The sequence below is a fragment of the Anolis sagrei genome, chromosome 5 (genome assembly GCF_037176765.1).
Source record: "Anolis sagrei isolate rAnoSag1 chromosome 5, rAnoSag1.mat, whole genome shotgun sequence".
Taxonomy (NCBI): Eukaryota; Metazoa; Chordata; class Lepidosauria; order Squamata; family Dactyloidae; genus Anolis; species Anolis sagrei.
In genome coordinates, this window is record NC_090025.1 from 199,542,726 (window position 1) to 199,569,888 (window position 27,163).

The following is a 27,163-nucleotide window of genomic DNA, read 5'->3' on the forward strand; positions in this document are numbered from 1 at the left end:
AGCCCTGGGAGTCGTAGTTTGGAGAGAGATATAGGAGGCCTCCACTTGGACTACTATGGCTCAGTGCTATGGAGCCCTGGGAGTCGTAGTTTGGAGAGAAATATAGGGTGCATCCACTTGACTCCTATGGCTCCACTTGGACAGCTATGGCCCAATGCTATGGAGCCCTGGAAGTTGTAGTTTGGAGAGAGATATAGGATGCATCCACTTGGACTGGTATGACTCCACTTGGACTACTATGGCTCAATGCTATGGAGCCCTGGGAGTCGTAGTTTGGAGAGAGATATAGGATGCATCCACTTGGACTGGTATGACTCCACTTGGACCACTATGGCTCAATGCTATGGAGCCCTGGGAGTCGTAGTTTGGAGAGATATATAGGATGCATCCACTTGGATTGCTATGACTCCACTTGGACTACTATGGCTCAATGCTATGGAGCCCTGGGAGTTGTAGTTTGGAGAGAGATATAGGATGCATCCACTTGGACTGGTATGACTCCACTTGGACTACTATGGCTCAATGCTATGGAGCCCTGGGAGTCGTAGTTTGGAGAGGCAGCCACAGGTCATTCTTGGGCTTATAGAGTGGTCCAGAAGAGGCTTGATTCTCCCCAAACCCCCCTTGCCCAAAGCCCCCTCTTTTCCCCTGCAGTACCTGGACTCTGTCCGCCCACTGCTGGACGACGAGCGATTCCTGGACATGGAGGCTCTGGCCCTGGACTTCGAGCAGCGCCTGGCCCCCCGGCTCCAGAAGTACCTCCTCCTCAAGTCCTGGTGGGCCACCAACTACGTGAGTCCCAGAGGTCATTGGTCAACACCGTTCTCCGGAAGGGACCCCCAAAGGCCATTGAGTCCAACCCCCTTCTAACATGTTAGGATGGTGTCCAATCCAAGCCATCCTGACAGGTGGCCATCCAGCCTGTGTTTAAAAACTTCCAGAGAAGGACGAGTTGGAAGCCTTCCCCCCCAAAAGGCCACCTAGTCCTTCTGTCATTCAGGAAGACACCACCTGACCCCTCCTGGCAGACGACCACCCAGCCTTTCCCCTCCTTCTGCGTTTTGCCCCTTCCTCAAGCCATCACCCGCTAGGTTCTCAGCCCCTTCCTTTGTTTCCCTCTTTCCCTCTCAGGTGAGTGACTGGTGGGAGGAGTACATCTACCTGCGAGGTAGGAGCCCCATCATGGTCAACAGCAACTACTACGTCATGGTGAGCATGGTGGGGGGCTTCAGGGTGGGCACAGACAGGTGGTCACCTTCCCAATGGATGGCCACATCAGCCAACGAGAGTGGCCGACTCGTAGGGAAAGCCCAAAAAGGTCCGACACCACCTCTCCATTGTTAGTAATTTTGTGCTCCATCTATGAGCGATGGAAGTTCTCTTAAGTCTCCTAGTAACCTTGTAGTGCCGAGTTAGAACAGCAAGCCCAGGCAAGGACAGCAGAGGTTCCTTTCTACAATCAGGAAGGGCTTTTATCTTGCAATTCCGACAATACGTACACGCAAAGCTCTGTGCGAAAGCAAGTCCTCTCATTCGCTTCTCCTCTCAGAGGTTATGATAGCAATTCTCCCACATCGATCTTCCTTCTTCTTTTTCCCTAACGAACCATCAGGAGCAAGAACAACAGCATAAACTCTCATCCACAGTCATTACGTTAGCTGTCCCATTTTTATCCTGGATCTGACCAAGCATATATTGTATTGTATCACCCCAAAATTGCCCCAGAATTGCACCATGATTGCATCAGATGTCAGGCATTGCACTCTAGTTTCATCACCTCGTGCCATTACTGCTCAAGCAGGGAGCTTTGAGATGGTAGAACAGAAGCTCTCCGAAGCTCTAGGTGTTCTTACTGCCTATTACAGGGAAAACCATCTGATCCCTAATCCATCTAAAACACAGACATGCGCCTTTCACCTTAAGAACAGACAAGCATCCCGAGCTCTGAGGATTACCTGGGAAGGAATCCCACTGGAGCATTGCAGCGCACCCAAATACCTGGGAGTCACTTTGGACCGTGCTCTGACCTACAAGAAGCACTGCCTGAACATCAAACAAAAAGTGGGCGCTAGAAACAACATCATACGAAAGCTGACTGGCACAACCTGGGGATCACAACCAGACACAGTGAAGACATCTGCCCTTGCGCTATGCTACTCTGCCGCTGAGTATGCATGCCCAGTGTGGAACACATCTCATCACACTAAAACAGTGGATGTGGCTCTTAATGAGACATGCCGCATTATCACGGGGTGTCTGCGACCCACACCACTGGAGAAATTACACTGCTTAGCCGGTATTGCACCACCTGACATCCGCCAGGAAGTAGCAGCCAATAGTGAAAGGACCAAGGCAGAGACATCTCCAGCTCATCCCCTGTTTGGGTATCAGCCAGCACGTCAACGACTTAAATCAAGACATAGCTTTCTTAGAACTACAGAGACACTCGCTGGAACACCCCAGCAAGCGAGAGTCCAAAGGTGGCAGGCCCAAACCCAGCACCTCAATTCATGGGTGATACCAGATGAGAGACTCCCCCCTGGGCACTCAGAAGACTGGGCGACTTGGAAGGCGCTGAACAGATTGCGCTCTGGCACCACGAGATGCAGAGCCAATCTTAAGAAATGGGGCTACAGGGTGGAATCCTCGGCATGCGAGTGCGGAGAAGAACAAACCACTGACCACCTGCTGCAATGCACCCTGAGCCCTGCCACATGCACGATGGAGGACCTTCTTGCAGCAACCCCAGAGGCACTCCAAGTGGCCAGAGACTGGTCAAAGGACATTTAACCAAATACCAAATTTACAAAATCTGTGTGGTTTTTCTTTCTTTCTTTTTTTTCTTTTTCTTTTTAATCTCTGTGTTTGTTTTGCTCTGTTGGAATTGTAATACAATGGTTGCTGATGACACGATAAATAAATAAATAAATAACCTCGGAAACTTGTCTTGTTGTTCTGGCTCTGCAATTAGTACCTGGATATGATTTCATACTTTGTTTTCATTACAAATCCTGACAATCGGAACGAATTCAGAACGATTGACGATGCACTTGGATCACGATTTTAGTAAGGAGACGTTGAAGATTGGTTTTTATTAGGCCTGGGCGGTTTCGTTTCGTTAATTCGTAATTCGTTAATAATTCGTTAATTTTTCCAATTACAAAACGATAACGAACCATTCTGGAGTAATTATTAAAAAAACCGAATTTTTAAACACGTTTTGTAAATGCTTCGTATTTCATTATTGTGTTCGTTTCGTTATTGTTTTGAGGTCGTTTCGTTATTATTTCCGCATGTCTGGGCCAGTTTTATGGTTTAATTAGTGAAAAAAAATTATAATATCACACCAACAGTCAAGAACAGAGGGAGAGGGAAGCTTCAGAAGGTTTTGGAGGTTTTTTAGCGTATTTCGCGGTCGCGTCCGCCATTAATGAATTGATTCGTTATTGTTTCGGAAATCAATTCGTTAATTTTTTACCATTTACGAAATTTCGTAAATATTGAACTTTTTTAAGGGAAAATTTTGTAATTATTTTAAATATCGAAACAAAAAAAACCCCCAAATACAAATCGATTTTAGAAACAAATTTTTCCGTTGTTACCCAGGCCTAGTTTTTATGGCTTTGTCTGTTTTATACTACCGTATATTCCAGGGTACAAACCGACTGGGGCTATAAGACGACCCCCCAATTTTAGCAAACAAAATAGAGAGTTGGGGATATATTCGCCGTTTAAGACGACTCCCCGAAGTGCCTCTTCGTTGGGGGGGGGGGGGCTGAGAGAGGCAAGATTTATGGGTGCCTCAGCTCCTCAACCATCACCAACAGTCTCAACGTCCCATTTTCTCTCTTTCCTTGGCCAGGACTTCCTATACGCCACTCCAACCCATCTCCAGGCCGCCCGCGCCGGAAACGCCGTCCACTCCATTCTCCTCTACCGACGCCGGCTGGACCGGGAGGACTTGGCCCCTGTGAGTCACACCACAAGGAGACCCCCCCCCAATAGTGGGTGCCAAAGAAGGGGTCCCCAGAACTGAGAGATCTTTGGGGACACCTTGTCATGAAATGGAAGGGGAAGGGTTTCTTCACCCAGCGTCTGAGTCAGGGGCAAACATAGATTGACAACATGAGCAGTCCACCACTGAGGAACCCAGTCCCAAGGAAATAGGGATACAGAGTCAGGCAGGATTTGGGAGCCTCAGGAAGCAAATTAAGTATTCCAGCTCGGCTGCAATGAAGAACTGATAGAATTCAACTGAGGAGATCCAGTTGGTTGAGTGAGAGGAGGGCCAACAGGTGGGATCACTTGGGAAAGTGGCATAAGTAGCTGGAGGCAAGATCAGTTAGTTGCTGGAAGCAATGTTGGTGAAATTGTTACAGCCTGAATCTCTGCTGGTGAACCTTGACTTTGGTGTGTGGAATTGTCAGGAGTCAATTTCTGACGGCATGAAGACATCACAAATTCCCTCCGTGACATCCTGACTGAATCATCCTGGCTGCCTCAGTTTTCTCTCTGTGACATTTTGAAGCCAGCACAGGGTGTTGGAAACCTTGTATGGGAACTTGTGAAGCAACAAGTTCTAATGAGGAAACTGAGAAGAGGGGGAGATGGGCAGAAAAGGTGTATAAAAGGAAGTGGTGGTGGGAAAAAGTCAGTCGTGTCTTTCTTTGCTGCAGAGATACAAGCAATATATCCATTTCCAAGCAAAACCGGCTTGTGAGTGATCATTTAATATTGCTATATAAAACCTACAGTCTTACAGGAATACGTTTTGGCTTGCAGCCTTGGTGTTGGCGAGATTACTTGGCTTTGAAATTTTTTGAAATGAGTTTGGATTACTCTTATGTCTCACCCTCCTTTTTACTGACTGCTGTAGATGACCTTAGACTGCTTTGGACTATGATACAGAGTGTAGCTATTTAACAGTAATTTGATGGACAGGACAGTGGCACACCTAGTGTAGTCATTGGTGGTCCTTCTGTCCTGGGAGAAGGGACTCTTTTTTGGACTATCACTCCCAGCATTAGTGGCTATCTGGAAGATTCTTCACTTCACTTCACTTCACTTTATTTCTTAATTAGTGGCTCTCCACCCAGGTGCTCCGAGCGACTTACAGTCTAAAACAGCATTTACACAACATAAAAATATTCAACAATGACTATTTGGCAAATGAGATCTGATGACTTAAATGCACAACCAAACAGCCAAGTCTTGAGTGCCTTTACAAAAGGTCGCAACTCCGACATTGCTCTAATGTATGGAGGCCATGAGTTCCACAGAATTGGAGCATAGGTCGAAAAAGCTTTACTACGCCTTGTAGCTTCCAAATGTGCCTCCCTAGGACCCGGTATGTAGAGGAGATTTTCCTGGGTGGATCGAGGTGACCACTGATGGAGAAGAGGAATGAGACGGTCCCTAAGATATCAAGGTCCTTGACCATTTTGTGCTCTCAATGTCAGGATCAGTATCTTGTAAGAGATCCGATGTTCTCTTGGTAGCCAATGCAGTTGTTGCAGAAACGGTGTCATATGGGATCTTAGAGATGATCCCGCTAGCAGACTGGCTGCTGCATTTTGGACCATCCGAATCTTCTGGGTTGTTGACTTCGGAAGGCCAGCATATAAGGTGTTGCAATAGTCCAACCTCGCGGTGACGATTGCGTGGATGACCGTTGCCAATGCTTCTACTGAAAGGTCGGATGCCAATTTCCTTGCCTGGCGAAGATGAGAAAAGGCCTGCTTCCTTATGGCCGTGATCTGGGCCTCCATCGTCAGCGATGAGTCCAACACAACCCCTTTAAGGCTTTAAACAGTGGCAGACGGAACCAGAGCTTCCCCATCGAAATCAGCGGAGACTGGGTTAATTCTGGCGGCTGGCCGGGCCAGAGGATCTCCGTTTTAGCAGGATTCATTTTGAGTCTGCTCGCTCGCAGCCAACTCATCACTGCTTCCAAACACAGCCTAAAGTTCTCAGGAATCGTGGTGGTTGTCCCAGGTTCGAGACGCAAGAGTAGCTGGGTATCATCTGCATACGGGTAGCACTCTAGGCCAAAGCTCCGCACCAGCCCAGCAAGTGGCCAGATGTAGATGTTAAATAACAGGGAGTGGCAGTCCAAAAAGACTATGGAAATCCTAGCCTGCAGAGTCTGGAGGAAACTGGATTGAGGGCAGACTTATGAAGGCAGCAAAACCCCAGTTGGGCGAGGCACACTCTCTTGCAACCCCCTGATTAGGTCCCTTCATGGTCGCCATCAGAAATAATGTGAAGTCATGCAGTGGCAATAATAGATGCTTCTTTTTCTGGCTTCCAGGTGATGGTACTTGGGGTTGTGCCCCTGTGTTCCTATCAGATGGAGAGGATCTTCAACACGACCCGGATCCCTGGCAAGGAGACAGGTGAGTCTAGATGGGGAGGGGGTCACACAGGAAAAGGTACCTCATTCCCTGTTGGCTGAAGAGGTAGATCAGTTATGCCCTATAAAGCCCTACTTGATCATGGTAGGACTAGTAGAAGAATCGTGGAAGCACTGAATACTGGACTCTGGAGTCACCGGTAAAAAGCAGGTTTCAGCTTTACTTGAGCAGTTCATAAATCCAACACACACCATCAGCGAGCAGACGCGAAGAACACAAAGCTAAAGAGATAGGCACTAAAGACAAGCTGCAGCTGGAAAGGAGTTATCTCTGACACTCCCTAATTCTTCACACAGCAAGAAACTCAGGGTCACATTCTTACAGCTCTTTTGCGTAAACATACATCCTGGAATTACAATTCTATGACAGTCTATTACAATCACAATCCTATCACATAAAATTGCATTTAAACATACATCATACATAAATCATACACTGACAGATTTATGTATAATTGTTGGGAAAAGGGTCATCAACTACATGCTGTGGGTATTGCATGTCTTTTGGAATGCTTATGGCCAGTCTTCTCCCTGGTTGCCTCTTTTCACACTTCCTCTTTTTGCATGTTCCCAACCTGTTGCTTTAATTCAAATGGATTAAGGCAATACCTGGTCTAACGCCAGGTATTTATTCCAATAAGATTTAGTGAAAGGCACAGTTTCCATATGTAAGTCTACTCCCCTGGCCTTGGCTTGTTTCAAGAGAGATACCTGGCCCTTTACGGTCTCTTTCCACAACCTCCAGATCGGCTCCTGCACCTGTCTGACAGCCGGCACCTGGCCGTCTTCCACAAGGGTCGCTTCTTCAAGGTGTGGCTCTATCACGCGGGGAAGCTGCTCCCACCCCGCGACCTGGAGATGCAGTTCCAGCGCATCCTGGATGACCCTTCGCCACCTGAGATGGGAGAGGAAAGGCTGGCCGCCCTCACTGCTGGAGAGAGGTCAGCTGGAGGGTCATTGCAAGGTTCAAGGGGACCCCAAGGATCATCTAGTCCAGCCTTTGGGAAAGTGAGGCCAGACAGCCATCTCTCGGGGTGCCTTGATTGAGTTTTCCTGCACGACAGAGTTGGGGTTGGACTGGATAGCTCTTGGAGTCTCCTCCAACTTTGTGAGTCTGTACAAAGGGACCCACAGCTAAAGGGAGATGGGCAAAAGAAAGGGAAATGTTGTCTGGGTTGTTGTAGGTTTTTCCGGGCTATATGGCCATGTTCTAGAGGCATTTTCTCCTGACGTTTCGCCTGCATCTATGGCAAGCATCCTCAGAGGTAGTGAGGTCTGAGTTGGAGGGACTCCAAGTGTTATTCAGTCCAACCCATTGGACAGTGACGGCATCTGCAGTTAAAGTGTCACGCGATGCCAGGGCTCTGCCAATATTTAGACAGAGATGAACCAAACTCCCCGTTTGTGTTAAGCAATTTAATTAAAGCAGCACTTACTTTCTGGCTGTTTTAATAGTCCAAAACATAAAACATAAAGATAGCACTCAGCCACAGAATATAAAACAAAACCTGATAGCAAACGCTACACCGTAATCAAAGGGTCCAGTCCAGTGGTCAAATGCCAAGAATTCAATGAGCAAAGTCCAGGGATCAAGAGTCTATACCATGGATCCTCAAACTAGGGGGCTGGATACGGCCATCCAAGGTCATTTACCCGGCCCTCGCTCAGAGTCAACCTAAGTCTGAAACGACTTGAAAGCACACAACAACAACAACAACAACAACAACAACAACAACAACCCTATCTCATCAGCCCAAAGCAGGCCCACACTTCCCATTGAAATACTAATAAGTTTATATTTGTTACAATTGTTCTTCATTTTAATTATTGTATTGTTTTTAAGTGTTTTCTGCACTACAAATAAGATATGTGCAGTGTGCATAGGAATTCATTCATTTTTTTTTCCAAATTATAATCCAGACCTCTAACAGTTTGAGGGACTGTGACCTGGCCCTCTGTTTAAAAAGTTTGAGGACCCCCGGTCTATACCATAGTCAAATGCCAGTCCAAAGATTCAAGGTTCCAGGATTCCAAAGATTCGGGAGACAGACCAGGACACCGAAAATCCACAAACCTGGGGGAAAACCAGCAGCATCCACCACCAAGATCATTTCCAAGGCTAGCTCCTTATATCCAGAAACACCCATCTGCAACCCATCCCTTGCATACCTCCACCCTTAATTCCAGCCATGAACTCTTACTTACAGATTACTCAACCCTTTAGAACTACGACTTACATTAACCCTTCCATCACCAACCACCATCAACTGCAGAACATAATACATGACATAAAGAATCCCAAGAGAAAGTTTGTCAGAAGAGAAGGGAACGGTTGGGCCGTGGGAGTTGGGAGGGATCCCAAGGCAAGTGAAGGGATCCACAGGTCAAGCAACTCAAGAGGAAGGAGGGGAGGGGACTGTGGCTTCCTCAGTCAGGAGCATCTCAAGGCCATCTAGTCCATGCTGGAAGACCCAGTTCTTTTGATGGTAGTGGTGATTACCATTTCTCTGGAAGACCCAGTCCTTTTGATGGTGTTGATGGTGGTGGCCACCATCATCCACTCCCCCGTTTGTCTCCCAGACACCCGTGGGGAAACCAGCAGCATCCACCACCAAAATAAGAAGATCAGTCCCAATGCTAGCTCATCTCCAAAAACACCCACCTGCAACCCATCCCTTGCATACCTCCACCCTTAATTCCAGCCATGAACTCTTACTTACAGATTACTCAACCCTTTAGAACTACGACTTACATTAACCCTTCCATCACCAACCACCATCAACTGCAGAACATAATACATGACATAAAGAATCCCAAGAGAAAGTTTGTCAGAAGAGAAGGGAACGGTTGGGCCGTGGGAGTTGGGAGGGATCCCAAGGCCAGTGAAGGGATCCATAGGTCAAGCAACTCAAGAGGAAGGAGGGGAGGGGTGTAACGTCTTAGGAGAGAGGAGGGACGATTTATTATTTATTACTCTTAATGGTGCCACCAATGTGTGATGTGAGGTATTATTGGGAGATATGGCACACTGGACGCAGAATTAATGGAGATGAGGCAGTCTTCAAACAAAAGAGAACAAGTTTATTGAGCACAAAGCGTGTGGTTGCAAGTTGTAACTTTTCTTATAGAACTCAGAATAATGCTTGGTTAGTTGAATGTTACACTTTTTCAGGTTATACAGTATCTTCCTGAGGTGAAGCACTTATTACAGAACAAAGTTCCAATACAGGGATGTCTCCCTTATCTGATCCTCCCTTGATCAGATACTTAATAAGCTTATTCTTTAGCCTTTCTTTAGACTAACGGAATACTGGTTATGTTTCCCTTATCAGACTCTCTGGCTAAGAAACTTCCAGTAGCTTAATCTGGCTTTCCAAAGCCTCGAAACTTTGCTTCACAATTCACTCTTTTACAGCTATAACCTCCTAATCTTTCCTCTACCAATTCCTCACCCTCCAATCTTAACTCCTGACTGCTCACTCCTCTAACCCTAAACCCTAACTCTGACTGAACATAAACTGTCGTTTTTCAAACTCTCCCCTCTAAGCTCCTCCCACTTCTCTACAGCATCGTCTCCATGGTAATGCACTCCTCTCAGCTAGGCCGCTCCAGCATTAGTGCAGCCAATCTAAACACAAATACAGTTAAAGTCATACAATTTATAATCAACTTCTTTACAAGGGGACTGTGGCTTCCTCAGTCAGGAGCATCTCAAGGCCATCTAGTACATGCTGGAAGACCCAGTCCTTTTGATGGTGGTGGTGATTACCGTCTCTAACTCCCCCGTTTCTCTCCCAGACGCCCGTGGGCAGAGGCCCGAGAGAAGTACTTCAGCCGCGGGAGGAACAAGGCCTCGCTGGACTGCGTGGAGCGGGCTGCCTTCTTCGTGGCGCTGGACGAGGAGGAGCACGGCTTCAACCCTGACAAGGAGGACAGCCTGGACCGTTACTCCAAGAGCCTCCTGCATGGACAGTGCTGCGACAGGTAAGGAGGCTCCCACGCTTCACCTGCCAGGTCTGGGCTCTTCTCTGGCACAGCTCGTTGCCATTTTTCCTGGTAGTGCATTGCCCTTGTGGTGTGCGATTTGCCATTGAGCCATTACTGGGCTCCCAAAAGTGTAGCTTGGCTAGTTTTGTTGGGATTCAGTCTTGTGCCCCTGTTTCCTTTATGGCCCAAAAACAGTTGTGAAGTGACTTACACTTTTCCATTCACAACCTCTCTGGAGCCGCTGCACATCGGAAAAGCAAGTGGAACAGAGGCAAGCAAAACCTAGCAGAGTCCATTCACAGCAACAACAAGAACAACAACAACACTTTATTTATATTCCACCCTTCTCACCCTGAAGGGGACTCAGGGTGGATCACAAGTACACATACACAGCAAACATTCAATGCTGTTTGTATAGACAGTACACAGACAGACAGCACAGAAGGAGGTGTTGTTTCGATGCCATGGGCGGTTGGGCTCGAGTCCACAGGGGCTGTTGTCAATCCATCCTCTATGACGAAGAGCCGTCAGGACTTCTTCATTCCAGCATTTTCTGATCTTTTTCTTTATGAGCCCACCTGAGCGGTACCTAATTTCTCTAATTACAGCTAAAGCTGTTTTCGAACTGCTTAGGTAAGCGGTGAACAGGGCTGATGTCCTATAATCGAATCAGATGCTGGAAGCCAGGAGATTGTGCAACAGGTTTATTTGGCCTAATCTTCCTGCTGGGTGGAGCAACAAAAGACAAGTGCCACCACTAAACTAAGATGCAGCTTAGCTTTGTAGTCCAAAAACTTGAGACTGCTAAATGAACCATTTCATTCACACTCCTCTTTGCCTTTGTTCTCTTCTGGTGCTGCCTTATCAGCAATTTGCAACAGCAATCCACAAGTGCAGTTTCCCCCTCTTCCTGGCTTGCAGTCATGTATTTATTTTATTTATTTCATGCATTTCTACCCCACCCTTTCCCCCCCTTAGACAGGAGGAGGAAGGTACTTATCGGCCTTATATTTGCATTCAGTAAAGAAATACAATATTTAAACCAGCTGGGTTGTTGTAGGTTTTTTTGGGTTATATGGCCATGGTCTCGGGGCATTCTCTCCTGACGTTCCGCCTGCATCTATGGCAATCATCCACAGAGGTAGTGAGGTCTGTTGGAACTAGGAAAAAGGGTTTATATATCTGTGGAATGATCAGGGTGGGACAAAGGACTCTTGTCTGCTGAAGCGAGGTATGAATGTTTCAACTGACCATCTCGATTAGCATATAATGGCCTGGCAGTGCCTGGGGCAATCTTTTGTTGAGAGGTGATTAGATGTCCTTGTTTGTTTCCTCTCTGTTGTTGAGCTGTTGTAATTTTAGAGTTTTTTAATACTGGGAGCCAGATTTTGTTCATTTTCATGGTTTCCTCCTTTCTGTTGACATTGTCCACATGCTTCTTGTGTATTTCAGTGGCTTCTCTGTGTAGTCTGACATGGTGGTCTAATCACCTCTCAACAAAAGTTCGCTCCAGGCAGTGTCAGGCCATCAAATGCTAACCAAGGTGGTCAGTTGAAACATTCACACCTAGCAGCATATACTTATAGGTTTACAATTCAAGTACGGTGCTGTCATGCTAATTTCCCATTTGTCCATACCATCCATTACCTTTTGCAGTCTTTTCTTCCATCGTCCAGGTGACCAAAGCACTTCCCTATTTTCACTCTTTCACCTTTCGCAGGAGAAAAGGCCTTGGGTCCTGCCTCTTTCTCAAAACAAAGGTCATCCATCAGAACAAACAAGATAGGCCTGCATTCCTAGCTAATGAGGTTTTGCTGTGTCTTCCTCCACAAACCAACAACTGCACGTTTTTTTCACATGCTCTCATTCCCATTCCATATATGAATAGTAACACTTGTGCAGCATGCATACTTATGGCTGGATATATATGTTAGTACAGAAGGATATTGAGGCAGGCAGGCAGGCTTTGGGGCTCCCCTCACCTGTGCTAGTCCTTACCTGTGGCTCCCAGGTGAGGCTGCTGCCCCAGCCATTGCTTCTGCCGCCTTCTGCCTTCAGGTGGTTCGACAAGTCCTTCTCCCTGGTGGTCTACCGCAACGGGAAGCTGGGGGCCAACGCGGAGCATTCCTGGGCCGACGCCCCCATCATCGGACACCTTTGGGAGGTAAGCACCGCTCCCCTTTGGAGGGAGAGGAAGTCGATGCTTTCACCTGTCAGAGTTTGAAAACACACTGGCATACTTAGAAGACAAAGTGCTAAGTAAAGTGCTGAGTTACAGTGATTAGTCAAGTGGCTGTTGAAACTATGACCTATATCACAGGATTTGATCCCAGATTATCTGCTTATCCCAGATTATATGGAAGTGGAGACTCATATAATCCAGTTCAAAGCAGATAATTCTTGCACCTCAGGAGGAGTTCACCTTGCTCAAGCACGCACCAGGAAGCCCAACGTAATAATAAACAGTTTGTTGCTAGAACACATAGTAAAAGAATAAAAATCCAAATATGTGAATAAAGTAGAAATCCCCCCCCTCCAAAACAAAAACAAAACAAAAAAAACCCAGAGATAAATCTCCAATGTAAACGTTAAAGCATGAACATGAACCCAAGATACATGGAACAAAACATGAGCTTGATTAATCCAAGAAGCAAGGAACAAAACATGAGCTTGAATCCATCGGTAAAATCCCCAAGACTCATAGCAAAACTTGACTAGGAAACTTGGCTTGGAACAACAACAGGACCAGGAACAAGGCAGGAGCTTCTTACTCAATTAACGACATTGCTTGATCTGAAACCTATGAGCTTCCTTTCCTTAATTAAGGACAGCAATACATCTCCTCCTCCCTTCTCTGCCTGTCAGCTTCCAAAACAGCTTTCCCAACTAGGGAATCACCATCCTTCTCTGCCTGTCAGCTTCCAAAACAGTTTCATTTTCACACAGAGAATCAGCATCTAATTCCAAATCCCCCTTCGTTTGACTAGGAAACTTGGCTTGAATCAACAACAGGACCAGGAACAAGGCAGGAGCTTCTCACTCAATTCACGACATTGCTTGATCTGAAACCTAAGAGCTTCCTTTCCCTAATTAAGGACAGCAATGCATGAAGGCATGCCCTTGGCCCTGAAAAGCCTGTCTGCGCCTCTTTTTCCCAGGCCTCTGCCTCCTTTACCCATGACTCAGTTTGCCCCTGAAATTCTTCCCCCGCAGGCACAGCCTTGATTCTCTGTCTAACCCCACTTCACTGGGCAAACTCATGTCCTCCTCCCTTCTCTGCCTGTCAGCTTCCAAAACAGTTTGATCAGCATCTAATTCCAAATCCCCCTCCATTCTCCCAACCGGGGAATCACCGTCCTGTTCCAATAACCCCTCTGCCTGAGCACCTCCAGAAGCATCAGCCCCTGCACCCCAAACCCCTTATCATCATCATCATCATCATCATCATCATCAGCGGGCTGAACAATAATCTGGAATCAGATCCTGGGATATAGGGCAGTGTATAGGGATATAGATCCTGGGATATAGGGCATCATAAGTGAGTATAAAACAGCCGGCCAACACATGGATGGATGGTGGATGGCTGATGGTTGTTGATTGTTGGATGTATCAGAGGATTGTAGGAGAGAGTGTGCTTAGCTGTATATATTGCTGTAAATGCCTGTACTGCTGCAATTGAAGATAAAGACTGGATTACTGCAATGCACTCTATGTGGGGCTGCCCTTGAAAACAGACCGGAAATTTCAGATGATCCAACGGGCGGCGGCCAGGTTGTTAACTGGTGCTCCTTACAGGGAGCGGTCAACCCTCCTGTTTAAGGAGCTCCACTGGCTGCCATTTATTTCTCGGACCCAATTCAAGGTGCAGGTTCTTACGTACAAAGCCCTGAAAGGTTTGGGACTCGCCTACGTGCGTGACCGCATCTCTGTATACGAACCCACACGATCCCTTCGATCATCCGGGGAGGCCCTGCTCTCAATCCCACCAGCATCGCAGGCGCGGTTGGTGGGGACGAGAGAGAGGGCCTTTTCAGTGGTGGCCCCTTGACTCTGGAACTCACTCCCTAAAGACAACAGACAGGCCCCAACCTTGGCAGTCTTTAGGAGGAGATCCAATATCTTTTTCACACGTACTGCTCTCGAGCCAGGCGTCCCCCATTCTGTATCTTTGCATTTCATTTTTTCTGCCAAAGTGGAGTATCTTGCATTTGTCACTGTTGAACTTCATTTTGTTAGTTTTGGCCCATCTCTCTAATCTGTCAAGATCGTTTTGAATTCTGCTCCTGGCCATTTGTCAGGGGTGATTTGAATGCAATATTCCTGCTTCTTGGCAGGGGGTTGGACTGGATGGCCCATGAGGTCTCTTCCAACTCTTTGATTCTATGATTCTATGATTCCATGATTCTAGGAGCTTGAAGATGTGGTTGTTCCAGTGTGCCTTCCCGGATTAATGATCCCATAGCACTTTGCCCTCCAAAGCACTTTACACTTTTTAGGTCTGCTCGTATGCCCTTCCACAAACGCCACTATCACCTTTCGTCCATGTCCCAGCATTATTTCCATTTCCACTTTACATTTGGCCTTCCCACTGTTTTTAATTGTGTGTTGTCTTATTGATAATGTTGTATATTTTATTGTTTATGTTTTATTTTAATTGCTTGTACTGTTGTTCTTTTGTTTGCATTGTTGTATTCGGGCTCAGCCTCATGTAAGCCACACCGAGTCCCTTGGGGAGATGGTAGCGGGGCACAAACAAAGTGTTGATATTATTATTATTATTATTATTATTATTATTATTATTAAAGCCTTCCTGTAGAACGAAACCGCTGTATATGTTGTTTACTGTTCTTGCAAGTATCTCTTGTATACGTTGTCTACTGTTCTTGCAAGTATCTACTCTGCTTAGAAGCGGAGTAGAGTAATTTCCAGCTCTCTGAACTGGGGTGAGGATCCTAGCATGACCCTCCGTTTCACACCTGTGCGTGTTTCCGCAGTTCATGCTGGCCACTGACCACTTCCAGCTGGGCTACTGCAGTGATGGCCATTGCCATGGGGTGCCCAGCAGCACCCTGCCGCCACCACAGCGCTTGACCTGGGACATCCCCGAGGAGGTAGGTCGTTGGCCCTTCTGACTTGGGGTCTGCATTCCCCCCATAGAAGTCTGGCCAGGTGCAGAGGTCTTCTCTCTTGCTCTGCCTCTCTTGCTTCCCTCCAGTGTTGCAAGGTGATTGACACTTCCTACGCCGTGGCCCGGGCGCTGGCCGACGACATCGACTTCCACAGCTTCCGGTTCGTTGAGTTTGGCAAGGGGCGCATCAAGAAGTGCCGGACCAGCCCGGACAGCTTCATCCAGATTGCCCTGCAGCTGGCGCACTTCCGGGTAGGCAGAGCTGACAATGTACACACACACACACATAGAATCATAGAATCATAGAATCCTAGAGTTGGAAGAGACCTCATGGGCCATCCAGTCCAACCCCATTCTGCCAAGAAGCAGGAATATTGCATTCAAATCACCCCTGACAGATGGCCATCCAGCCTCTGTTTAAAAGACTCCAAAGAAGGAGCCTCCACCACACTCCCTCCGGGGAAGGCAGAGAGTTCCACTGCTGAACGGCTCTCACAGTCAGGAAGTTCTTCCTCGTGTTTAGATGGAATCTCTTCTCTTGTAGTTTGAAGCCATTGTCCCATTGCGTCCTAGTCTCCAGGGAAGCAGAAAGGAAGCTTGCTCCCTCCTCCCCCCTGTGGCTTCCTCTCACATATTTATACATGGCCCTCATCATATCTCCTCTCAGCCTTCTCTTCTTCAGGCTAAACATGCCCAGCTCCTTAAGCCACTCCTCATAGGGCTTGTCCTCCAGACCCTTTATCATTTGAGTCGCTCTCCTCTGGACACATTCCAGCTTAGAGTCAATATCTCTCTTGAATTGTGGTGCCCAGAATTGGACACAATATTCCAGGTGTGGTCTAACCAAAGCGGAATAGAGCATGGGGAGCATGACTTCCCTAGATCTAGACACTAGGCTCCTATTGATGCAGGTCAAAATCCCATTGGCTTTTTTTGCCGCCACATGACATTCCTGGCTCATGTTTAACTTGTTATTCACGAGGACTCCAAGATCTTTTTCACACGTCCTGCTCTTGAGCCAGGCATTGTCCCCCATTCTGTCTCTTCGCATTGGCACACACACATATATACATATAAACATACACACACACACACAAAACATTTTCCAAAATTCCTTGATTTCCCTATCTATATATATAAATTTGTTAGGGGCATCCAACGAGGAAACAAAACTCAAAAACCCCCCAACGAAACTTAACCAAAATTCCCATGCCCATAACACAACCCACAAGGTACAAACATATCTACTCAAAATGAAAAACAACACAACAACACACTCACAAAACGGCAAAAGGATAAAACTCTAAAAAAAAACAACGAAACTTAACCAAAATTCCCATGCCCATAACACAACCCACAAGGTACAAACATATTACTCAAAATGAAAAACAACACAACAACACACTCAAAACGGCAAAAAAACAAAACTCAAAAAAACCCCAACGAAACTTAACCAAAATTCCCATGCCCATAACACAACCCACAAGGTACAAATGTATCTACTCAAAATGAAAAACAACACAACAACACACTCACAAAACGGCAAAACAACTGAGCATTGGCGCCCAGCCACAAGTTCCCTGGCGCGCGCACATGCCCTTCCGGCCAACGTTCCCTCTGCGGAAACCATGCCCACTCCAAGCCCCGCCGCGCCGCTTCCCACACACACACACACCCCTGCCACACACACACACACAACCCCACACTCCATCACTCCCCACGCCGCTGCACACACACACACAACCCCACTCCCCCCGCCGCCGCACACACACACGCAACCCCACACTCCATCACTTCCCCCGCTGCCGCACGCACACACGCAACCCCACTCCCCCCGCCGCCGCACACACACACGCAATCCCACGCTCCATCACTCCCCCCGCCGCACGCACACACGCAACCCCACTCCCCCCGCCGCCGCACACACACACACAACCCCACGCTCCATCACTCCCCCCCCCGCCGCCACACACACACACGCAACCCCACGCTCCATCACTCCCCCTGCCGCTGCACACACACACACAACCCCATGCTCCATCACTCCCCCCGCTGCCGCACACACACACGCAACCCCACGCTCCATCACTCCCCCCGCTGCCGCATACACACACGCAACCCCACGCTCCATCACTCCCCTGCCCCAATCTTACCTCCTTTTACTTCACGCCACCTCCAAACCCCACCCCGCCCCTTCCCGCCCTGTCAAAATCTAGGAAAGACAGGAAGGAAGGAAAGAAGGAAGAAAGAGAAAGGGAGGTAAAGAAAAAGGGGGAAGGAAGGAAAGTTAGAGAAAGAAGGAAGAAGAAAAGGAAAGAAAAGGAAAGATTGAAGGAAAGAAAAGAGAGACAGCAGAAAAGAAAGAAAAAGGGGGAAGGAAGGAAAGAGATAGAGAAAGAAGAGGAGAAGGAAAGATGGGAAGGAAGGAAGGAAGGAAGGAAGGAAGGAAGGAAGGAAGGAAGGAGGGAAGGAAGGAAGGAAGGCGGGAGGGAGGGAGGGAGGGAGGGAGGGAGGGAAAGAAGGAGAGAAAGAGGGAAGATTGGCCACAGCAACACGTGGCGGGTAAAGGTTGTTATTTCTATGATGATGATGATGCTCTGATTCTTCCTCTGAGACCCTTTTAGGGGGAATGGGAGAGGTGTCAGGTCCCAGAGGCAATGCATTGCATTATTGTTATTGTTATGATGTTGGTGAAATAAAAGGAAATAAAAAGTGAAAGAAGGAAGCAAACAGGGAGGGAAGAAAGGCAAAGGAAGAAAGGGGGAGGGAATGAAGGAAAGAGAGAAGGATGAAACCAAGTAGTGAAAGAAGGAAAGAAAGAAAGAGGGAGAGAAGGAAGAAAGGAGAGAAAGGGGGAGGAAAAGGGGGAAGGAATAGGTAGGTACCTCTCTTTCATAATAGTCCAGATATCTACCTCAACTTTGATAAGTTTTACTATAGGCCACAGCAACGCGTGGCAGGGCACAGCTAGTATAATATATTCCTAGAGCCTAGAGAAGGGAATGATGCTGGGGAAAGTGGAAGGCAAAAGGAAGAGGGGCCGACCAAGGGCAAGATGGATGGATGGCATCCTTGAAGGGACTGGACTGACCTTGAGGGAGCTGGGGGTGGTGACGGCTGACAGGGAGCTCTGGCGTGGGCTGGTCCAGGAGGTCACAAAGAGTCGGAGACGACTGAACGAATGAACAACAACAATATATTCCACAAAGCTCCCTGCTTGGGTAGTGATGGTACCATCGTCAGCATAGATGAAACTCTCTGTCCCTTCTGGCATTGGTAGTGCAGTGAGATAAACATTCACTCGGCATTGATACCAGCGTCCACCTACCATCAGCGTCTGCTAGCTCAGAGCTTTGTTTCATACAGTACGCCTGGTAACTCACCCAACTAACACATAACAGCTGCTCTATTACAGTTAACAAACTGACTCTGATTCTGATGGTAGTGACAGGTCCAATACCATTTTGACAGTATTGTATTCCTTTGATCACTCAATGTTTATGTTTTTTGATTGAATTTGTCCGCAGTGTTTCTAAGTCTTTCTGTTGGTTCAAATCTTGTGCCCATCCCACCGTTGAACACTCTCTCGCCCTCTTCTGTCTTCTCACAGGACAAGGGCTGCTTCTGCTTGACCTACGAGGCTTCCATGACGCGGCTCTTCCGGGAAGGACGGACCGAGACCGTGCGCTCCTGCACCAGTGAGGCCACCGCCTTCGTGCTCAGCATGGCCGACCCCAGCTGCAGCGTGAGTCCCCCATGGCACCCCCCGCTTTCCCCTAGAATCCTACACTCCTAGACTTGGAAGAGACCTCATCAAGGGTCTGGAGAACAAGCCCTATGAGGAGCGGCTTAAAGAACTGGGCATGTTTAGCCTGAAAAAGAGAAGGCTGAGAGGAGACATGATGAGGGCCATGTATAAATATGTGAGAGGAAGACATCATCCAGTCCAACCCCATTCTGCCAAGAAGCAGAAACCAAGCTCACTTTCCCCCGCTTTGGTCCTTAGAGGATGCTTCACCTCAGAGGTGATGCTTGCCATAGATGCAGGCGAAACATCAGGAGAAAAATTTCCTCCAGAACATGGCCATATAGCCCGGAAAAAACCCACAAGAACTGAGGGATCCTTAGAGGATGTCAGGAGGGGTGGTGGGATAGGCAATAGCTATAGCTTGGGCTATGTTGTACCAGTCTCTCTCTCTGGAATGTATAGATAACAGGTCCCCCTTCTCCCCCTTTGAACAGAGATCTCCTGCATTCTCTCCATCCTGTGGCTTTCTTACACAGAGAGAACCTGATTTTTCTATACATTTCATAGAATCCAAGAGTTGGAAGAGACCTCCTGGGCCATCATCCAGCCCAACCCCCTTCTGCCAAGAAGCAGGAATATTGCATTCAAATCACCCCTGACAGATGGCCATCCAGCCTCTGCTTAAAAGCTTCCAAAGAAGGAGCCTCCACCACACTCCCTCCGGGGCAGAGAGTTCCACTGCTGAACGGCTCTCACAGTCAGGAAGATCTTCCTCGTGTTCAGATGGAATCTCCTCTCTTGTAGTTTGAAGCCAGTGTTCCATTGCGTCCTAGTCTCCCGGGAAGCAGAAAACAAGCTTGCTCCCTCCTCCTCCCTGTGGCTTCCTCTCACATATTTATACATGGCTATCACGTCTCCTCTCAGCCTTCTCTTCTTCAGGCTAAACATGTCTAGCTCCTTGAGCCGCTCCTCATAGGGCTTGTTCTCCAGACCCTTGATCATTTGAGTCGCCCTCCTCTGGACACATTCCAGCTTAGAGTCAATATCTCTCTTGAATTGTGGTGCCCAGAATTGGACACAACGTGATTCCAGGATGCAATGGGACAATGGCTTCAAACTACAAAAAAGGAGATTCCACCTGAATATGAGGAAGAACTTCCTGACTGTTAGAGCCGTTCAGCAGTGGAACTCTCTGCCCCGGGGGGAGTGTGGTGGAGGCTCCTTCTTTGGAAGCTTTGAAGCAGAGGCTGGATGGCCATCTGTCAGGGGGGATTTGAATGCAATATTCCAAGGATCACCGCCTTGTCGGGGCGCTGGAGCTTGAGCACCTCAATGATGTCATGAGCGAAACCGTGAAGGGCCACCCAAGACGGGACGGTTGTGGCAGAGAGGTCAGACCAAGCGTGATCCCTGGGGAAGGCAATGGCAAACCACTCCAGTATCCTTGCCAAGAAAACTAAATGGACCAGTACAACCAGAGATATGTCGATATGCCATTGGAAGATGGGACTCCCAGGTCGGAAGATGGCCAAAATGCTACTGGGGAGGAGCAGAGGATAAGTTCAACTAGCCCCAGATGTGATGACGCAGCTAGCTCAAAGCCGAAAGGAAGGCTAGCGGCCGACGGTACTGGAGGCGAACGACGAATCCGATGTTCTAAAGATCAACACACCATAGGAACCTGGAATGTAAGATCTATGAGCCAGGGCAAATTGGATGTTGTCATTGGTGAGATGTCAAGACTAAAGATAGACATTCTGGGGGTCAGCGAACTGAAATGGACTGGAATGGGCCATTTCACATCAGATGGCCACCAGATCTACTACTGCGGACAAGAGGAACATCGAAGAAATGGAGTAGCCTTCATAATTAATAAGAAATTCGCTAAAGCGGTGCTTGGATACAACCCAAAAAATGACAGAATGATCTCAATTCGAGTGCAAGGAAAGCCTTTCAACATCACAGTGATCCAAATATACGCCCCAACCACAGCTGCTGAAGAAGCAGAAGTAGATCAGTTCTATGAGGATCTGCAGGACCTACTGGATAATACACCAAAAAGAGACATTATTTTCATTACAGGAGACTGGAATGCCAAGGTGGGAAGTCAAATGACAACTGGGATCACAGGCAAGCATGGTCTGGGAGAACAAAATGAAGCGGGACGCAGGCTGATAGAATTCTGCCAGGAAAACTCGCTGTGTATAACGAATACTCTCTTCCAACAACCTAAAAGACGGCTTTATACATGGACCTCACCAGATGGTCAACACCGAAATCAGATTGACTACATCCTTTGCAGCCAAAGGTGGCGGACATCCATCCAGTCGGTGAAAACAAGACCTGGGGCTGACTGTAGCTCAGATCACGAACTTCTTATTGCCCAATTTAGAATAAAACTAAAGAGATCAGGGAAAATACACAGACTAGTTAGATATGATCTCACTAACATTCCTAGCGAATATACAGTGGAAGTGAAGAACAGATTTGAAGGACTAGATTTAGTAAACAGAGTCCCAGAAGAACTATGGACAGAAGTCCGCGACATTGTTCAGGAGGCGGCAACAAAGTACGTTCCAAAGAAAAAGAAAACCAAGAAGGCAAAATGGTTGTCTGCTGAGACACTGGAAGTAGCCCAAGAAAGGAGGAAAGCAAAAGGAAACAGGGATAAGGGGAGATATGCCCAGTTAAATGCGCAATTCCAGAGGTTAGCCAGAAGAGATAAGGAACTATTTTTAAATAAGCAATGCATGGAAGTGGAAGAAGACAACAGAATAGGAAGGACAAGAGACCTCTTCCAGAAAATTAGAAACATTGGAGGTAAATTTCAGGCAAAAATTGGTATGATAAGAAACAAAGATGGCAGGGACCTAACAGAAGCTGAAGAGATCAAGAGAAGGTGGCGAGACTATACAGAAGATCTGTATAGGAAGGATAATAATATCGAGGATAGCTTTGACGGTGTGGTGAATGAATTAGAACCAGACATCCTGAGGAGTGAGGTTGAATGGGCCTTAAGAAGCATTGCTAACAACAAGGCAGCAGGAGATGATGGGATCCCAGCTGAACTGTTTAAAATCTTAAAAGATGATGCTGTCAAGGTGATGCATGCCATTTGCCAGCAAATATGGAAAACACAAGAATGGCCATCAGACTGGAAAAAATCAACTTATATCCCCATACCAAAAAAGGGAAATGCGAAAGACTGCTCAAACTTCCGTACAGTGGCCCTTATTTCTCATGCCAGTAAGGTAATGCTCAAGATCCTGCAAGGAAGACTCCAGCAATACATGGAGCGAGAGTTGCCAGATGTTCAAGCTGGGTTTAGAAAAGGCAGAGGAACGAGAGACCAGATTGCCAATATCCGCTGGATAATGGAGAAAGGCAGGGAGTTTCAGAAAAACATCTACTTCTGCTTCATTGACTACTCTAAAGCCTTTGACTGTGTGGATCATAATAAATTGTGGCAAGTTCTTGGTGGGATGGGCATCCCAAGCCACCTTGTCTCTCTCCTGAGGAATCTGTACAAGGACCAAGTAGCAACAGTAAGAACTGACCACGGAACAACAGACTGGTTCAAGATTGGGAAAGGCGTACGGCAAGGCTGCATCCTCTCACCCAACCTTTTTAACTTGTATGCAGAACACATCATGCGATGTGCGGGGCTGGATGAATGCAAAGCTGGGATGAAAATTGCTGGAAGAAACATTAACAACCTCAGATATGCAGATGACACCACTCTGATGGCCGAAAGCGAGGAGGAGCTGAGGAGCCTCCTAATCAAGGTGAAAGAAGAAAGCGCAAAAGCCGGGTTGCAGCTAAACATCAAAAAAACCAAGATTATGGCAACAAGAATGATTGACAACTGGAAAATAGAGGGAGAAACCGTGGAGGCCGTGACAGACTTTGTATTTCTAGGTGCAAAGATTACTGCAGATGCAGACTGTAGCCAGGAAATCAGAAGACGCTTACTTCTTGGGAGGAGAGCAATGTCCAGTCTCGATAAAATAGTGAAGAGTAGAGACATCAGACTGGCAACAAAGATCCGCCTAGTCAAAGCCATGGTATTCCCTGTAGTCACCTACGGATGTGAGAGCTGGACCTTAGGGAAGGCTGAGCGAAGGAAGATCGATGCTTTTGAGCTGTGGTGTTGGAGGAAAGTGCTGAGAGTGCCTTGGACTGCGAGAAGATCCAACCAGTCCATCCTCCAGGAAATAAAGCCCGACTGCTCACTGGAGGGAAAGATACTAGAGACAAAGCTGAAGTACTTTGGCCACATCATGAGGAGACAGGAAAGCCTAGAGAAGACAATTATGCTGGGGAAAGTGGAAGGCAAAAGGAAGAGGGGCCGACCAAGGGCAAGATGGATGGATGGCATCCTTGAAGTGACTGGACTGACCTTGAGGGAGCTGGGGGTGGTAACGGCCGACAGGGAGCTCTGGCGTAGGCTGGTCCATGAGGTCACGAAGAGTCGGAGACGACTGAACGAATGAACAACAACAACAACATTCCTGCTTCTTGGCAGAATGGGGTTGGACTGGATGGCCCATGAGGTCTCTTCCAATTCTTTGGTTCTATGATTCTATGATAAATAAATAAATAAATAAATATTAGTTTTGGAGATGAAGTAATGGAGCCTCAAGACATATTCAAGACATGTATCGTATTCCATGACAGCCCCTCACCCCTTCTCTTCCCCTTCTGCAGCCCTCTGAACGCTTGGAGCTGTTCCAGGTGGCGGCCGAGAAGCACCAGCACCTGTACCGCCTGGCCATGACCGGCTCGGGCCTTGACCGGCACCTCTTCTGCCTCTACGTCGTGTCCCGGTACCTGGGGGTGGAGTCCCCCTTTCTGAAGAAGGTGAGCAGGAGGACAGCAGGTCTGGGATGGGGACATGTTGTGTATTCGTAGAGAAGGACTGTAAGGACTCCTCATTGCCGCCTCCCTCTCCTGCCCCCCCCCCTCAAATTTGGAAATAATAGATTAGTTATTGGTTAGTTCAGTGTTTCTCAACCTGGGGGTCGGGACCCCTGAGGGGGTCATGAAGGGGTGTCAGAGGGGTCACCAAAGACCATCAGAAAACACAATATTTTCTGATGGTCATGGGGATTCCATGTGGGAATTTAGAGCCAATTCTATCATTGGTGGAGTTCAGAACGTTCTTTGGTTGTAGTGAACTATAAATCCCAGCAATTACAATTCCCAAAAGTCAAGGTCTATTTTCCCCAGGCTCCACCAGTGTTCACATTTGTGCATATTGAGTATTTGTGCCAAGTTTGGCCCAGATCCACCATTGCGTGAGTCCACAGTGCTCGCTGAATATAGGTGAACTACAACTCCCAAACTCAAGGTCAATGCCCACCAAACCCTTCCAGTGTTTTCTGTTGGTCATGGCAGTTCTGTGTGGCAAATTAGGTTCAAAATCATCGCTGGTGGAGTTCAGAATGCTCTTTGATTGTAGATGAACTATAAATCCCAGCAACTACAACTCCCAAATTACAAAATCAATCCTCCCCCAACACCACTAGCATTTACATGTGGGTGCATTGGGTATTTGTGCCCAGTTTGGTCCAGTGAATGAAAGTACATCTTGCATATCAGATATTTATATTATGATTTATAACAGTAGGAAAATGACTGTTGTGAAGTAGCAACGAAAACAATGCTATGGTTGGGGGTCACCACCACACGAGGGACTGGATTAAGGGGTCACGGCATTAGGAAGGTTGAGAAACACTGGGTTAGTTGCATCTTTACAAGTGTCTAATGTGTCACGAGGAGAAAACAAAGAGGGTGGGGTTTTTGAGGTATGGGGGAGTTCTTTTGCAAAGTTATCATTATTGCAACAAAGTCTTCTCTGTTACTTGAATACACACTTCATAAAACATTGAAGATTCTATCAATTTTAATTTTGAGTCCTGTGCCGTCACACTCAGACACTATGAAGTTAAAACTAAGATGGGCTTCTCTCTTTATCTGGGTGAACCGCGGGTGTTTTTCTTAGAAGCTCAAGATTCTCAGCAACTGAGGCCAGTCCAGATTTGAACATCAGCAGAACATTTATTTTTCAAAGTCCTTGGCAGACTTGGCACAGCTTGATGAAGTTACAAACACAAACAGTCAATTTGGGAAACCATATAGATGACACCACTCTGATGGCTGAAAGCGAGGAGGAGCTGAGGAGCCTTCTAATCAAGGTGAAAGAAGAAAGCACAAAAGCTGGGTTGCAGCTAAACATAAAAAATAAAAAAACAAGATTATGGCAACAAGAATGATTGACAACTGGAAAATAGAGGGAGAAAATGTGGAGGCCGTGACAGACTTTGTATTTCTAGGTGGGAAGATGAGTGCAGATGCAGACTGTGGCCAGGAAATCAGGAGACGCTTCCTTCTTGGGAGGAGAGCAATGTCCAGTCTCGATAAAATAGTGAAGAGCAGAGACATCAGACTGGCAACCAAGATCCATTGTGTAGTCCAAGCCATGGTCTTCCCTGTAGTCACCTACGGATGTGAGAGCGGGACCTCAGGAAAGGCTGAGCGAAGGAAGATTGATGCTTTTGAGCTGTGGTGTTGGAGGAAAGTTCTGAGAGTGCCTTGGACTGCGAGAAGGTCCAACCAGTCCATCCTCCAGGAAAGAAAGCCCGGCTGCTCATTGGAGGGAAAGAGACTAGAGACAAAGTGGAAGTCCTTTGGCCACATCATGAGGAGACAGGAAAGCCTGGAGAAGACAATGATGCTGGGAAAGTGGAAGGCAAAAGGAAGAGGGGCCGACCAAGGGCAAGATGGATGGATGGCAACCTTGAAGTGACTGGACTGACCTTGAGGGAGCTGGGGGTGGTAACGGCTGACAGGGAGCACTGGCGTGGGCTGGTCCATGAGGTCATGAAGAGTCGGAGACGACTGAATGAATGAACAACATAGATGTTCTTTCTTTCCTCTTTCCTTCAGTTACCGAGTTAACTTTTCCTCAACGGTAGAAAAATCCTGGGATCTTTTACCCTAACCCTGAGCTGTTATCTTTCAGAAAGAGCAGGTCTTGCCCTGTCTAAGCTCAAGATTAGTTTTGGAGATGAAGTAATGGAGCCTTTCTCAATGGCAGAGAAATCCAGACATATTTCCTACCTCAGCAATGAGCTATTGTCTTCCAAAAACAGCAGGTCTTTCTCTATCTGAGCTCAGCGCCAGTTTCAAAAGCGAGAGGGTAACCTCAACCCTCAATCTCAACCGTACTCACAATGGCTTGTCCGAGCTGCCTAGCTTGGCCACCAGCACACCTGAGGCTTTTTCTATACTAAAGAAGGCAGGAGAGCTTTTCCAAAATGGAGATCTCCTCCCCAGGAAAAAGGGCGGACTCCAGACCAAAAGGATACCTTCTTAAACCAATAACAGCAAAGGACTTGCAGGATTATTTTTATAATCCGTTCCTAAAAACTTTCCCAGAGGTCGCGAAAGCCAGATCTCTCAAACTTCTCTTTCTCAAGGTTTTGCCTTTTTGATCATCGGTGTTGTATTGCTATCCAATCAGAGAGGAGCCACAGACAGGCTTCTCTTTCTTTGCAATGAGTGTTTAGAATTATTCCCAGGACCCATTTGTTTGATGCTTGGTCCATTCCTTTCTCATTTATCAAGACAAATTAAAATCCAATTGAATCAACATTCATTCCATTTCAAATATAGCCAAATTATTTTAAAAAATGCAACATAGTATTCCACATTTCAACAATTTCCATTTTTTGACAGGGCTCTGGTCCCTACCCTGTCGAATAAGAGAGGCTGCCTATAACTGCAAGGGACCCCCAAAGGGCATCTAGTCCACCCTCCTGGTGCCCCTGAAGCAGTTCATAACTAAAGCCTTCCTGATTGTTGCTCATCGTGTGCCATGGAGTCA

The 27,163-nt window shown here is 47.2% G+C and overlaps 1 protein-coding gene across 2 annotated transcripts in view; it reads left to right on the forward strand.

Moving 5' to 3' along the window:
* The window catches only part of CPT1B (carnitine palmitoyltransferase 1B), a 69,758-nt gene that overhangs the window by 34,177 nt on the left and 8,418 nt on the right, over positions 1-27,163 (forward strand). For both annotated transcript variants that reach the window (XM_060776318.2, XM_067469421.1), the window contains exons 6-16: positions 655-792; positions 1,132-1,209; positions 3,863-3,970; positions 6,311-6,395; positions 7,158-7,353; positions 10,211-10,396; positions 12,458-12,563; positions 15,394-15,510; positions 15,615-15,779; positions 19,138-19,272; positions 23,983-24,135. In XM_060776318.2, the coding sequence (XP_060632301.2) occupies positions 655-792; positions 1,132-1,209; positions 3,863-3,970; positions 6,311-6,395; positions 7,158-7,353; positions 10,211-10,396; positions 12,458-12,563; positions 15,394-15,510; positions 15,615-15,779; positions 19,138-19,272; positions 23,983-24,135 (1,467 nt within the window). The remainder of the gene's footprint in view (positions 1-654; positions 793-1,131; positions 1,210-3,862; positions 3,971-6,310; positions 6,396-7,157; positions 7,354-10,210; positions 10,397-12,457; positions 12,564-15,393; positions 15,511-15,614; positions 15,780-19,137; positions 19,273-23,982; positions 24,136-27,163) is intronic.